Here is a 16,654-nt window from a genome sequence, read left to right on the forward strand (position 1 = left end):
ATACAAAAGACAAGAAGTACATAATATTAAGCAATAGTGTACGATGTGCTAAAGGGGGTTACAAACATAATGGAATGAAAAAGAAAACCACACGGAGATGAAAGCAAGCTAGGAGCGAGCTTTAGATACATATAACGACAGCAACAGCAGTATGTTGTTCTCATTTAATCTTGTTAGAAGACAATACAATATAATTTTTTCCCCTTGTATTATGGTACTTAAAAATTTATTATAGCTTGTTTCGCTTTCTGCATTCTTTGCAAAATTTCTTTTCCTCCTTTTATTGAGAGAAATATTTAATGGATTTTTTGAGGACTTACTTTTCACTTGTCCTCTGTTCAGAGGCATGTGATTTTTGAAAGTCTTTTGGATTAGCTCTGTAGAATCTGGCATTTTTTCACAATCAAATTTTCATTTAGCTGTAGCGAACATTATCTTACTAGATGTGGCATCAATGGATCAGTGGACCTGATTTCATAAATCAGGATTTTTTAGTTCCTGTAATCTGGCATCCATGTTAATGAATAAGTTAATGCTTGCCAGAAAAGCTTTTTTGTCATTTATTTTACGACAATTTGATTTTCTAACTTGCTTTTAGACACACATTGAAATTATGCAGCGGATACTGTATCTCAAGACAAGAATAGCAAGATGCTTTCAACACATAAGCATACGCATTATCATCATCATTGTTGTTATTTTTATTATTTTAAAAACATTCATTTACCATCGAGCAATGTCAGCATAAAGAGGAGCGACAAGAAGAAACGACAGCAGGCACATTTTCTTAGTTCATAAATTTTTACCACTCATGGAGCTATACTTGACGATACACTTAATGTAATATTAATGAAAAAATTTTACTGCCACGCATTTTCATTTAGACTGTTAAGCTTCAATTTCTTCTCTCATGTTTTGGTGCCTTTTTGATCTAGTGAAAGTCACGTGAATATGGTTTTACTTTTACGGCGATTGCTGACAACTGTTTAAAGTAAGCTTACTGGATAATGACAAAAAATTCATGAAAATTGATTTTTGTTTTGTTTTATTATTCAACTTATTTTGTTAATCAATAATTTATTGGGTTAAAAAAGTTACAAATCAAATACTGTCGATATAGCGTGTCAACAAAGTTCAAAAAGTTTCTGACTATAGGACCACTGACAGAAAAACGTTTCACATTGATTTCATTATGACGCATGAAATTAAATGAAAATGTCTGGGAGACTGGAATTAAATGAGAAGAAAATTGGTAAACTTTTCTCGCTCTTTTTATTTGACGAGTTGGCGAAAGTTGTTGAGAAAAAAAATTACTATAAATGTGAGAAGTTTTTCGTTGGACAATTTTGTGACGTAAATAAATAATGAAGCTTTTTATTTAGTCTTTGACACAAATACAATAAACTTTTTCGGGTGTTACGATAAAACAGGACTATAAAATTTTAAACAATGCTTTCATTTCTCGTTAAGCTTTATGCTTTCTTGTGATTTCCAGCAATGAATTGCTAATAAGTTCTTTCCCGAGAGATATGTAGGCGTAATAAGTTGTTGGCTTTTAAGGACATCAACTTGCCATAATTCTTTGGATTATTTCTCTCTTGTCAATTTTTTCTTCTCATGCTTAAGGACATAATATTTTGTGAATCGGGATTTGGGCTTTGGGATTTGATAATTAAAGAATTTCTAATAAACATTGATTTTTTAAAAGTAATTCATAATAATTTGTAGTGATATCCTTAAGGATCGTTCATTTAAGTAACACGAAAAATCAACTTTTCAAGCCCCCTTTGAATTGTGACCCCCACCACCCTCGGTAACAAAACTTTCCTTGCATAGAGCGTAACAAAATCTCAACCCTTCCTCCTCCATAAGAGCGTACATAATAAATTAGTGGCCCTCTATGTGATCAGAATATACATAATGGAATTTTGTCAGCATGGCGTCCACTTCCCTGTGATATCCTGTGTGGTATACTCTTAAAAACTTCACATAATGTATTCTTATTAGAACTATTTTCGATTTTATTTCATAATTACCTGTTTTATTGTTCTGAAAAATATCTAAAAGAAGTAAAGACAGTAGAAGAAGCAGACACCAAAATAAATATTAAACATAACTTTTGATAAATTTTTATTTTTTCTTCATTTTTTTCTCTTAAACTTCATTTTGTTTTCATTTATTTCACATAATACTAAATGGGAAAACTAACAATTCTTATATTCATTTATTTATCATTAATAATCTTAGTTTTTAAATATAGTTTCTTTATCAATTTGTCAGTTTCTGTTTAAATTTAATGAAAATATTCACATAGTAACAATTAAGAATACTCAACCTTCTTTATCAATATCAGTTTATGTTGTATGTATATATGTACATATTATAATAATCTTCATTTAATTTTATACATACATTTTCATAATTCTTTTATTCTTTTTTTACCGCTCATTATAAATATTTTTTTCTCATTTTTATAACAATTTTTTTTTATCTTTTTCATTCCTTCCTTAAGGGTAGCTAAACTGAAAACATTTTTCATTTTCTTGTTCCTTTATATTCGTTAATAATAACAATACAAGAATTTATTCAACTTAATTTTTTCCATTGTAATCCGCATAACTGTAGCATAACATGCATTTCTAGAGCTTTTGTAGTTTTAAAAACCTTTAGGGAAAATGACAGTTATAAGTTTAGCATTTTTTTTTTGCTCTTCAAATTCCAGTTAGAAATTTGAAATAGAACATTACATATTGCTCTGAACTTTTTAAACAGTGTATTACGAAGAAGCAAAATTAAATCTTTACTGGACATCCATAGATATTCTAGAGATAAAAAATAGAGTCCAAATAGTTTATGAAAAATATTTTCATTTTGTACTTAATTTATTCATAGTCAATGGAAATTATTTGATTAATAGAGCATTTGATTTGAGTTTGATCAGCTATAGCAAGACATTCAAGGTCAATCCTGAACAATACAATATCAATTATTTAACTCGCATTTAAAATTTAATGTTGGATTCAACATGAACAACAAATTTGAGAAAACTTGAACAATGAATGTTTTGATTATTCCAGTTTTGAATCTATAGCAATTGATCCCACATTAAATTTTAATAGACGATAACAAATTAGACTTTAAATGTCATATTTTCCTAATTAATATCTTCTTTCATTCGCATTCTATTCATATTAGTATTTTATAATTGATTGATTGTCAATAAGATTTTCCGTCCTAAATAATTCTTAAATTTGATTTTCAGTTTTGATGATTTCGTTTGTTATCTTTTCATTTTTCCTAAAATTAAGTCTTAATTTCGCATTAAGATATATGCCAATATTCTATTGAGTTTCAAATAAATTATTCTTTTAGAAATTCAAATTATATTTAAAGGATTTGTTGTCAGTAAGCCAATAAAGTATACATAAACATTTTCTTTCTATTTGATTATTGATAAATGAATCTTATTAAGCTTCAAGTTTGTTTTAGACAGAGATCGAAGTCGACTCCAATTATATCAAAATCCGAGTCGGCCTCGATCTCTGGTTTTAATAGCATACGTCGATGACTGTTTGTAGAATAATGGACACAGGTTTTAATATTAGAGATTGCAGGATCAGCAGATCATTTTTATTTCGAAGTAAAAATTACATTTTCCAGAGATATTATTCGTTAATAAATAATCCATAGATATTCTTATTCTGTCTATAAAAATGAAATCAAAACTTCATAAAAATTTCATTTCATTTGAAAAGAAGATGGAAATGAACAAACTGATTACGAATTCCATAAGATGAAAATCAAGGAAAAAATATGCAAGAAATTTGAATGAACATATGCTATACGTTTTTACGTTTTCATGTTTCTATTGTTGTTGATTGTATTATTTTAATAAAATATTGTTATTTTATGAGATAAATATTGCTTCTATTTATGTTCCTTGTTTTGTAAGTGGCATCTTCATCCAACATCTTTTCTAATCCTGCATCTTGCAAAAAAAATTACTTTATCATTTTCAATAATCATAAAAAATTGGATTTATAGCACAATATCTCGATTTTATTCTTTTCCAGAGCAATGAATTATTTACAATTCAACTAATAATAATCATAACTTCAATATATACCAGACATATTAATTGGGCATTTACTTAACATTTTAAAGCTTCTTGTACAATATCCTTTTATTAACTTCTCGACATCTCTGGCAATTTTCAATTATGTTTCGCAAATTAAATATATTTAACGACATTTTGAAGACAAATCTTTTATAAAATGTGAAACCAAGAGAACATGAGAGAATGGCTTTAGTTTTAATATGCAAATGTATCCAACAATGACATTATGAATGCCTGATTGGCTTCTTTTGTAGAAAAATATAATGAATTTTTTTTCTGAAAAACTCTCAATCGAAGCTGATTTTTCGATAGCATGACTTAGTAACAATCTTATAAGGCTTCACGTCACATAAATCTTGTGTATACCTCAGAAATTCTGATTTCAGACATAGACTGTTTGCACAAAAATCTCGTTAGATACTATAATTTATGAAAGAAAATAAACATTTATGCTCAATTGACTGAAACATCGAAATCTTATGGTATCATACCACATTATTTTCGTGTTCAAGTAAATTATTTGTAAATCAGACATTCATGAGGATTAAAGTCACATAAAGCTTACAAATGGTGTCAATTTGAGTGAATTTAAAGCATTTTAGGATTTTAATGTAATAATATTCAGATCGATTGGAAAATACCATAAATTTAATGCCTAAAAGCGTGACATTTTTTGGATGTTAAAGTCTGATCAATATGATCAATTATTTATCTTATTACTAAAGTTGACATGGCACATGATGTTAATCAAAAATTTAAATATTCAAAAAAAAAATTATTGGTTTTATTTCTGAGAAACAATTCAATTATATTCTCCAAGAAGGGCTTACGATGGGGAATACTTTTGAAGGTTTCAGTAAATCAAAATTTTAATTTCTCAAGCAGAGTAAGATCAAACAAACATTTAATATTAATTTCGACATTTCCATATGTAATAATGAAGAAATGATTGAGAACTCAACGATCTCAAAATTGAGGAATTTTCATCTTACACACTGCTGCTGTCGCAGGCAAAGAAGTAAAAAAAATCTCATCAGAAATTTCATGCGCTTTGAACGAGGATGCGAACATGAAAAAGAAATGAGAAAATGTTCAAGTCAGAAGAAGATAGGAAGAGAAAAATGAAAGTATCAGGTAAGAGCTTAAAGCACAAACTCGAAAATTGAATGATGTAGGCAGAAGCCGTAAGACTTTAAATTATTTTCACTTTCCACAATCATTGAGTAAATCAATTTCTTTTTCTTCTTTCTATCTCCATCTTTTCTTCGTTACTGTTGACAACCGAGATGCTTTATTACCGTGAGAATTGATGAGACGATGAAAAATTACACGGATGTGTCATTCTACCGTACTTGTGAAACATTAAGTTAATATTTCGTAAGATATTTTCCTTTTGCACATCCTTGATAGCAAAAGAAAAAGTTCAACATTCAAAATGATAAAGTTTCAATTGATTGGGTTTCTTGTATGACAAATTTTCATGCCATATATCATCATAGGATATAACATAAAACCACTTTTTGCTGTTCTACACAAATTCACTTGCTCAATAATTTTCTTCTTCTTCTTATTCTCTTCAATTTATATAAAATTTCCTCTTCTCTTCTTTTGAGTACTTGAGGTGAGAGCGACAAGAAGAAAAAACATTTATCGTCAAGTATTTTTTTGATGTCATTTTAAAGCATTCTGTATTGCTTTAACGTTATATGCATGTAATTCAACCAGTATAATTAATTCCATTAATTAATAAGCCATGCACATAATCATTTTGTTTGATGGATAATGCGGTGTTGTGGGTAACAAATTCCAAGAATTGTAGTAATTTGAATGTATTTAACCTTGACATTCTCAAACAATTGTAAGCATCATAATGTACTTAGTAATTTTCGTATACATTTCCATCAGTCATCTCTAACAATTTTCTCATAACACTTTTTTTTCTCCTCATCTTCTCGCTATTTCAACATCCATCCAATTACAATTGGAACCTTTTTTCTATTATTGTAATCTTCATGACACTCAGTTCACGTTCGCATCAACAATTTTTTCCATCTTCTTGTTACTCCTTGTTTCAATTTTGACATTTGGCATTAAAGAAATTATTTGAATTTTTGTTCCTTTTTCATTTCCTTTCGTCTATACAGCCACTGCAATTTATTGCGAATGTAATGGGAGAAAGAGGAATTTGCTGTAAACAATTTTGTGGACCGCAAATTTTTACTTCTCTTGTCTACATGAACTCGATAATGAAAAACAATTTTCTTTTTGCTTGTCGTTTGTGTAAAAAAAAACAGGAAAGAGAAAATACGACCGCTTGCTATATCAAAATGATAGTCATAGCATCATTGGTACCCTCATTCGTATTGCACATTGAATTGAAAAAGGTTGCCTAACTTGCTTGCTTTCTTATTATTATTTCTTTCAATTTATATACACAAAAATTTCTTCCATTCTTTCTCAATTCGAATGGCAAATAAAAATAAAATAGAAAAGAAAAAAGGAAGAAACAAACGTGAATGGGTCGATGAGGTGGGAATGAATAAAATTGAATTAAAAGCATTTTTCATTATGCCAAGAAAAGGTTACAATAATTTTGCTCGGAGCATGCTTTAGAGGCATAAATAATGTTTCACTTTTGTCATATTTTCATGTGTTCATATTATTCTAATATTTTTAGACATTGCTGTTGTTGCGAGAGAGGATGGAGGGAATTATGAATTATTATGCCCCTTTTGAATCATTTTTCCTTTTCGCCTGCTTTTACTAGCTTCTGTTTGGCATGGCGTAATTAAAATATGATATGAATCTGATTCATTTTTGCGGGAATTTTCCTACTTCATTCTATGACCTACTTGGAGAGAGGCTTGAGAGAGAGACAATGAAGAGATTAGCCATTGGTGATCAGGCAGCCAGCTTAAGATGTCAACTGAGAGAAGCCATGTATCTTAAATGACCTGTACGGCAATCGAAGTGAGTAAGAACTGCGCCTTGAAACAAGATATTTCCTACCTCATTCCTACCTCTTTTGCTTACAGTCATTCGTTTCTCCTATGAAAATTATTTTAATCATTACTCAACATAAAATAGCGTATTCATAACACACAGTCTAGATATAATTCATGTTTCACATTTGCCAAGAACTTTTCTTCTCCTTTATATTTTTCTTTCCGCACTAACTTAGTACGATGTGCGTTCGCTTTTTGTTCCACCCTCTTAAATATCGTGTTGAGTAAAGAAAGAGCAGACAAAAAAGGAGAAAGTTATGAATTACAGCCTTTTACACGCAGATTAAATTGCAGGGCTTTTACATGTGACGAGATGGAAGGAGGGATATGCTTAAATTTCTTACGACCTGTGTCGTTTTGTTTTATGAATATTTCATATTGAATTTTGGAACTAGTCAAGTTAATTACAAATTCATCGAATAACATGAATTCTAGGTCGATGTAACTAATTTGTTTTAGGAATAAATATTAATTAGACATTTCTACAGAATTGATTTAAACCCCAAATGTAAATAATGCAATGAACATGCTTCTTAAACCCCCATCCAACTAAATTAAAATTCCTATCAATATCAATTTCATTTACAAATAATGTTGAAACACCTTAAAATTTGTAATGTAGTAGGAAGTTGTTACCACCGTCAACACATTTCACAAAAAAGATCATGTTTCAGTGAAATTATACTCCTAGACAGAAGGTGTAAGAGATTCTAGTATTTAAATATTTTAAGGAAAATCAATATTATCTTTCTAATTGTAAATTTACCTTTAAATATTAACAAAATAAGTTCAATCTAAATCTTTAATCATGATTTAAAGCTTGCTTACCTTTATCAAGAATTCTCAGTGGATGTGACTTGTTATAAAGCAAATTTACATCAGTCTGTCTCAGTTGCATTAGACATCAGTTGAATGTACGTAAATTGCAAATGCTACTCCGTACAGCTACTCAAAAAAGAAACTTTTTATCTCAAAGACAGTAGCTTTTTGATTGTCAGATTGTTGACTTGGAAATTTCTTTATGATCCTTCATAAAAATTGAAAAATAATAAACAAGAAAATTTTTTTAAAGCTCAATAAAGTTTACGTTGAACTTTTTCTTTTTTTTCGTCGTCACCATCATCCCTGTAGCTCATTTTTTTCGCATTAAATCTCATCATTATATCCCTTTTATATTCAAAAATATTTCAACATTTTCGATGTATACATACACATACATCATGCTTCAAAACACAAGACTTGATTCTTTTCTTCATCTTCTTCTTTTTCTGCGTAATTTAAAGCTATGAAAAAAAATATTTTTTCCTCGCTATAAAAAATGATAAAAGAAAATTCTAAGACAGCAGTAGAAGGGAAAATTCCTTCATACGTTTCTTGATTATGTGATGTTTTCCGAATGTCATTTTAGTGAGAAAAGAAGAAAAAAGTAAAATTATGGTTATGTATGAAGGGAAGAGAAAGTATACACATACACATATCATTGCCATGTGTTGATAAACATCCAAAAAAGGAGCTTTTATACATTAAGAAGTTTGGGGGCTCCGTGGCTGAACTTTCGTAGGCGTATCTATAGAATATATTCAATGAGTAGTTGATCTCAACATTATTTCTTATATAATCAATTTCATAATTCCATAAGTCAAATATTTATTATTTGACCAATAAATTCCCTGCAGTAGCAAGGCTTTGACGCCCACTAAGAACCCCCAAGCCATAGAAAATCATATTTCGTTTTGCTTTATTATCCCTAAAGCCAAAAGCACACACATGATGAAGAATTCTTTCTTTGTGTTGCCTCTTTCCTTCTTCGGGTTGACATTTTTGTTTGTCTTCAAAATGCCTTCACTTTCACCTATTCATACACATAAATATACACTTTCTGTTGTTTATATTTACGTAAACAATAATAACATTTTCTTACAATCCTCATTTTATATTTACGTTTATAACACTTTATAAATAAAATGGATTGTTTTTTGCTCATTTTCATCTTTCTCTCTTTACTTCTTTTTTTAAGGAAGGAGATGCTTTATATGCGAGTGTCGCATGGTAAAGATAAAGTTTTACTTAAATTATTTTTATTTATTTATTTTTCTTCGTGAATGTTTTTTTTTTTCATCTATTCGTGAGTTCTACATATAAAAAAAGATTACGATGACGTGAGTTGGTTGCGTACTGTTATATAGATACATATGAGATTAAGGTTCACGTACCATAAGGGAGAAATGTTATGAAAAATCCGAGTTATTGTGTGATTTACGTACACGTTTTGTGAAATTTAATAAACTTAAAAATTCACTTTTTTATTTTGTTTTGTATTAAAAGCTCGAAGTCGACTAGAATTTCATATGGACTTATCCATACAAAATCCGTGTCGACTTCGAGCTCTGTGTTTTTCTGAAGAACGCAAATGTTGGCATTGTAAAAATGAGGACAGTATAAAAATGTTTATAAATTCTTCAGGAATCTCTCCAGTCATGGTACGTAGACGTAAGTCAACATACGTAGATATATTACTACCATTTACTTAATATAAATATAATTTTGCTCTGTCGTGTGATTTTCTTCATTTCAATTACAATTTTCTTTTTTTCATTGTTTTATTTCTTATGGGAATGGCGGAAAAGAGAAAATTTCACATCAATCACACATAATATCCTTAATCTAATTCATACATTATCGTTATTTTTCTACAATATAATACACTTATACATTGTTTGTTTTTATTCTTCTTTATTCGTCTACTTAAGTGTTACTTTTATGTGTATTAACTAAAATTTTTATCCTTGTTTGACTTATTTATTGTATTTTCATCATTTTTATATAAAAAAATATTATCATTTACTTTTATATATTCTATGTGAATTTAACAGGGAGATAAAGAGTGTGTATGATTGAGGAAGGATGTGCTGTGTTCTCACAGCAATATTAAGTGTGTTTGTGGCAGATTTATTTCAATATCAATAATATTATATTGTAACAAGCTTTTAGCACCAAACAAAATGTGTGAGTGTGTATCTCTTTTTTTATGTATATCTATGTCTATATTCATCTATATTTATTTATTTATATTCATCTTTTCTTCTTTTCTTATTTATATTCTTTTCATTCCATTTCCATTTTTCTTCTCACTCATTCATTCACATTCAATTTCAAATGTGGCTACGTCGGTCGGATGTTATGGATGGTTTATTGGTTTTGTGGCTATCTCTTGTCACTGTTGTTTCTTTAGAGATGAGAGAAAAAAAATTTCTTTATCTCTTTTCCTTCGTCAGGCGACAATGAAGGAAGGAAAACAAAAGAATGGAAAATTTTTGTACCTAAATAAAATTTCTTTTTTTATTCATATACATTTGTCGGATGAAAATTGAGGGGATCTTTTGGCATTTTTGCTGACATTTTAGAAATGAAAAATGAGCAAATGAGAAATATGTATATTGTGAAATTAAGAAGAAAATTCTCTTGTTTGAATTAAATTATGTAAACAAGAATGAATGTGACCATCAAATATATCACTCATACCATAAGCACTTGTCCGTATACTTAGAATAATATAATTTAATTTTAAGATTCTCAGTGACTTTTGACCTAAATGTTGAGCATTTGCAATTTTAATTAGCGAAAATTGATGGAAGTCTTCTTAAAAATTAAACAAATTTTGTACTAAATGTTAACAAACTAGGAATGCATTCGTCTCTTTTTCGTAGGAAAACTTTATATCCAACAAAAATCAATAAGAAGTTTCCAGCAATTTTCACATTAAAAAGATTTTCTTTACGTCGATCGAATGGAAAAAATTGAATATAATTTATTCAATTTAGAACGAGTTATGTCAGCGACCATCTCGTCCATTACTATTGGCACCACCCATCCTTCGGTTTCTTCTTCTCGCACTATTCCGACGGCCACATAGCAATCTCTTAAATGCATTACGAAAGTCTTGATTGAAAATTGTATATAGAATTGGATTAAGTGTTGAATTGAAATAGCCTAACCATAAGAATAAGCTTATAATAACGGGTGAAACTTCACATTGTTCACCACAAATAGGTAATAATACAGCTATAACAAAAAAGGGCATCCAGCATACGACAAATGCACCTGTTATGATTGCCAGTGTTTTTGCAGCCTTTCGTTCACGTTTCGAGCTAGTATCATTGGCATTCGGTGTCTTTTTTTGTTTTGCCAATATTGATGTTGGCTTTTGCTTATTCGCTAGTTGCTGCTGTTGTGCCTGACTGATAAGTGACGGTACAGGATTATTGCGCTTACTTTGTAATTGCTGCTGTTGTTTCCTCCACGTATTTGGAAATGGATGTGGAGGACATGATACATTGGAAGGATATGCTACAGATACATCAGATGTTGGAGGATCCATCTCGATTCGATCGTCGAGTCCATTGGCATAACTACCTTTCTCTGGACTCGTATTTGTTGATGATACATTTGTGAATGCCGTCGTTGTTGTTGTTGTAGTGGCTTCACTAATTGTCGGTAATGGACGTCCAATTACCGCTACTACAGCTGCAACCATAGCACCACTTCCACTTCCAACAGCTTGTGCTACACATCCACCTGGTGCCGGCGTCGGTGTTGATGGCATTTGCTTCTTCTTTTGTTGTTCCTGCTGCTGACCATACGTCACCTTCCATCGGAAACCAAATGATGATTTTAGTGGTATATTAAATGAAGCATTTGCCAAGGGCTTGGGTTTGTCACTAGTTTGTACATTTGCCTAAAGGGTTATTTGTTGTTGCATTTGTCTATGTACATATTAATCTCATTTTTTGATTGATTTGATAAAAATTTTTTGGTGATTTATTTTTAAAATTTTTGGATAAAAATATTTTTCAAATATATATCAAATATGCAAAATTGTTTTGTCTTTCAAAAATCTCAAATTCAAAAAGAAACAATCTAAGTGATATGAATAAAAATTCAAAGAAAATATATTTGAATGAAAACAAACTCGAAAAACTTGGAAAACTTTTGGAAAAATTATCTTTTTTTTGGATATATACTTGATCAAATTGCAATGAAAGGTTGTATTAAAAATGAGAATTTTTTATGGAATAGATGATCATTAATCTTTAAATTGGTATCATCATTGACAGACAGTAGCATGAATTGAAGGTTTGGGTTGAAAGCATTATTTCCAAAAAAATTCTTAATTGGGCCAAAAGGTGATTAAAGAAAATTTGAGGGGACATTGATAAGCATACATACTGGGCAGCTGTCAATGAATTTACCAATTTATTGTCCTATCCTCATCTTTTTTGGCAACAATTTCATCAAATATCAATTTGAAAACAATTTTTAATAAAATTTTATTGAGAAAACTTTTGCATATATCCGAATAATATTTTTGTCCCTCGATTAAATTTTTGTGTTAAACTAAATTTGTCCTAAAAAATTATCTCATTTTTTATATATAAAAAATATTTATACGTATTTGTTAAAAACGTTTAACGTTCTGCAGACAACATCAAACTACAAAATAGCCCTTTCGTTAAAAATAGTATAAAAAGGAGGAAAAAATGAAACTAAATGGAACTACTTTTACTTCTACCTCTACTTCTACTTTCAAGCTGTCTCAACTATTTTACGTACTGTTACACTTTGATTTATTTAGTAGCAATTTGCTTAATTTTGATCCTAACAACTGTTCGTTCATGAATTTTTCATTTGATATTCAAATGAATGATTTTGCATACAAGGTTAACAACCTATGGTAAATCTACTGTAACAGATGTAATGTTGTTGAGATTTAAAGCAACAGCGATTGCCATGAATAGCAAAAAAATTCACAAGAACTACAAACTAAAAAAGGTGAGAATTCATTAAGCTACAATTCTATATTTAATAAAGGACACAAGAACAATCACGCACACAAATTTTGTATATTTTCGTTCACAGCATGCAATTTATTTTTTGGTAACTAATTTACTGTGGTTAATCAATTTTTTGCTACTAATTGCAATTAGGTCGAAACGAAAGAGTTTGTACAATTAAAGATCAAAAACACAAATTGATTTGAAATATATTCTGATTCTAGCACGCAATATTCATGTTGTTTGTGACTGGATAATTATATATGAAAATTCGTTTTATTGCTGAATTAAAAGTGTAAATAATCACATTAGAGTGACATGAAAACCATAAAAAATCTCAACGAAATCCATTAATTCGGTCAGCATACAAGCTGACACAAAATGTAAAAAACTCCAAACTTCCAAAAAGAAATAAATCCAAGAAATAAAATTTGACTGTTAAATTTCCACCATCATTTGTAGTTACTCGAGCCATAAATCTTTATTGACAAAATTTTTCAGCGAAGAGATCTCCAAAAGTTAATTTTTAAGAAGATTGAAAATACTTATTTACATTTTTTCATTCTGACTCAGTTCAGCGACAAGAGGACAAGAACTCCAACAAATACATACAAGCACATATTTTATGCTCAAAAGTCAGCAAGCATAAAATTGCAATGAAAAAAGAGAAATAGAAAAAAAGGAAATTTTATCAAGGAAAAAAGAAAAGAAAAGAAAACTTTTCTCGTAAATAACTGTGTGGCAGAAGCTGTTTCTTTATTAGCTTTAACTCATGAGATTTTTTCCGTTCTTCTTTATACTTTCTCTTCTTCTTTAAAAGCTGAGAAAATTGCTTCTTCCAATATGAAGTGGCGTAAGTATTAGCAAAAAACAGAGAAATTCCCTCATGAACTACAGTATAATAGAGATTGATTTGAGTTATATGAGCTACTTATGTGTAATTTGAAGAGTGATATGCTTCATGTTCAAGAGGCGAAAAACTATTAATTTCAATTTAATTAAATTAGATTTTTTATCAATTTTTTTGTTTCAAATAAGCTTAAAGCATGCTTAAGTTTCGTCAAGTAGAACAACTTAGGTTTAACCTTCCACAGTTCAATAATTCAGTATCGATTCTCGATTTTATGTTTAATAAAATTTTGATCTTAATGCTTACGTCTGCAAACTTGGAAAATGTAAGACGCAATTAGTTTTTCATGTTCATCCATTAAGCTTCTTTATTTTTCCTTTTTCCTGATATTTTTCTTTACTTTTATCTCCTTTCTCTCATTCATTCATTTCTACAATCATTAGATTATTTATTTTTTTCTGAGCAAGCAAAAATATTCTTATAATTTAATTACTTGATGTTCCGTAAGTCGATTGATTTAGGAGATACATACTTGATGTAAAACTTAATTATCAGAAAAAATGATATTGAAGAGATGTGCGATTATATGAAATTTAATTAAGAGTGAAGTGAGTTGAAATGATTGATGCCTTTTTTGTTTCATTGTAAGTGACGAGACAGGAGAATTTCATTTGAATGATGCTAATGGTAAATGCATAGCTTTGAGTGCAATCTTGTTAACCAAGCTTTCCTCGTCTGTAAAGTCTTAATTAGAAAAAATTTCATTTCAAATGCTTTTAAAATTCAATTTAATTTCAATACATGTGGATTTAAGTATTATAGCTACCATGGGAATTTTGAGCACTTTTACATTGAAGTCAAATAAACGTTCGACATTATAAGAAATACACGAGAAGAGTATTAAAAGCTACTTAGGTCCTCTCATAAATTGCATAAAGCTATTTCCTATATGCTGAGATTCTCGAAGGTAAAACGAGAATTTCCATAGTTTCAACCGGAACATTTCACTTAACGAGTTCAATATAAGAACATTTGGAATCGAATGCGGGGGAAAACATTTATGCATGTATCGTACATTTATCGAGAGATTACTGAAGTGAGAAATGATGTAAGCCACTCAAATGACTGAAATAACTGCTTTGAAACTAAGCAAAGTTGATACAGAGATAGAAAAGAATTCCAAATGGCAACATAAACGATCAATTGACAAAATTAAATTCTTTACAAAAATCAAGTGTGTTTTCAATCAATTTCAAAAAGTTTCTAAAATTTAGACTACCTTTTGTCAATGTCAATTATTAATTTGAAAAGCGGGTATCATAAGTAGCATCAGGAAAAAATCAATGAATTCTAAATGGAGCGAGAAGCCAGTATAAAAGGGAAAAAAATCATTTTTAATAAACATTACGGAAAAGTACGCTTGAAAAGCTCTCAAAATCATCATTTTGCCATTGAACGTAGGAGAATTATATATTGAGTTGAGTACAGAAAGCTTTATTGAGAGAGATAGAATGAAATGTTGGCGTAGACATTAAAAATTTCCAATGTGTATGTAATACAGGCTAAAAAAGAAATAAGAATTATGCTTGTAATTCAATTTCATGTATTTACTACATTTCAGAAGGAATTGCTATGGGTATTTTCATCTCATGAAACCAGAAGCTAATAATAAAAAAGTAGAATGTGAGTGGAAGAGACGAAGTATAGAATAATCATTATATGAAAACCAACCAAGGTGAAAGTTTTGTCAGATTTTTTACAGGAATTTATACAAGAATTAATATAAACTGTTTGAAAATAGTATCAATATCCTATTTCAAGCTATTAGTTTGGCTTCAGATTCGGGCATAAAATAAAATTAAAAGATCCAGATCCAGCAAATTCTGATGAAATTTTCCTCAAGAAAAATAAAATCGAAGAATGGTAAAAATACCAAAAAAGAAAATAAAGGGAAGTCATTCAAGTGGAATTCATGATTGGAAATTTCTATGTGAATGCCAATACTGAACATTCACCTATACACTTACTCAAATACCCATAAACGTATCTTTAGGAAACTTCTTTTATATGATATGAAATTAACAAAAGAATTGAAATACTTATAAAAAGATTTAATCACATTCTACTTCTAATTTTTTATCCAACGATTGTTATGCTTTAGATGAGTAGGGTTTCCTATCATGATTATAAAAAGAAATGAAATTCCTGGAATTTCATACATTTTTTTAATACATTATTGAAATTGCTCAAACGAACAAAGAGCTAGATTGAAGATAGAAATTTGAATGATTTTCAATATTAGATCTGGAGCCTGATAGACTAATGAGAATTCTTGAGAAATTTGAGTCAAATTAAGTCAAAAAATAAGAATAAATTTGTCAAATTTTAATAAATTTTTTGTGTTCAGTTTAACAAAGCACTTGACCCTCTTTCCTTCTTTCAATAATAAACATTATTTATGAGCGACACTTAGAGAATTATGTAAATGTTGAGTGACAGAAAAATCAGCATAAATTGATGGGAAAAATCTCATCTAAGCCTTTAAATAAATAAAATCAAACTATGTAGCGAAGGCTGAAAATCCATCAAAATCATTCAATTTATATGTCCGATCAAAAAATATAAATAAATAAATTGTGTACCAGCATGTGTATACCACATGACCTTTATCGTTCAAATTTCATTTCTCATTCGGCCCATATTTGCTTTTCATACTTAAATAAGATGAGTGAGGGAAAGAGAAAATAAAAAAAAAAATCAGATGACAATTACTCGCTTTCAATGCTTGTTTTACTCGTTTTTCCAATTGACGTCACTAAAAGTTTTTCTTTCATTCTTGTTTTTTGCTGTT

The 16,654-nt window shown here is 29.4% G+C and overlaps 1 protein-coding gene across 3 annotated transcripts in view; it reads right to left on the reverse strand.

Annotated features, from left to right (window-relative positions):
- Nucleotides 1-2,281: 2,281 nt before the first annotated feature.
- The window catches only part of LOC139096456 (5-hydroxytryptamine receptor-like), a 54,240-nt gene continuing 39,867 nt past the window's right edge, over nucleotides 2,282-16,654 (reverse strand). For 2 of the 3 annotated variants that reach the window (XM_070648167.1, XM_070648166.1), the window contains one exon: nucleotides 2,282-11,857. In XM_070648167.1, coding sequence (XP_070504268.1) covers nucleotides 10,955-11,857 — 903 coding nt within the window. In that variant the 3' untranslated portion in view covers nucleotides 2,282-10,954. The remainder of the gene's footprint in view (nucleotides 11,858-16,654) is intronic. The other variant, XM_070648168.1, reaches the window with a different exon arrangement.

This window comes from Chironomus tepperi, unplaced genomic scaffold (assembly GCF_022539635.2).
Source record: "Chironomus tepperi strain 1889 unplaced genomic scaffold, CSIRO-AGI_Ctep_v1 contig_393, whole genome shotgun sequence".
Lineage (NCBI taxonomy): Eukaryota > Metazoa > Arthropoda > Insecta > Diptera > Chironomidae > Chironomus > Chironomus tepperi.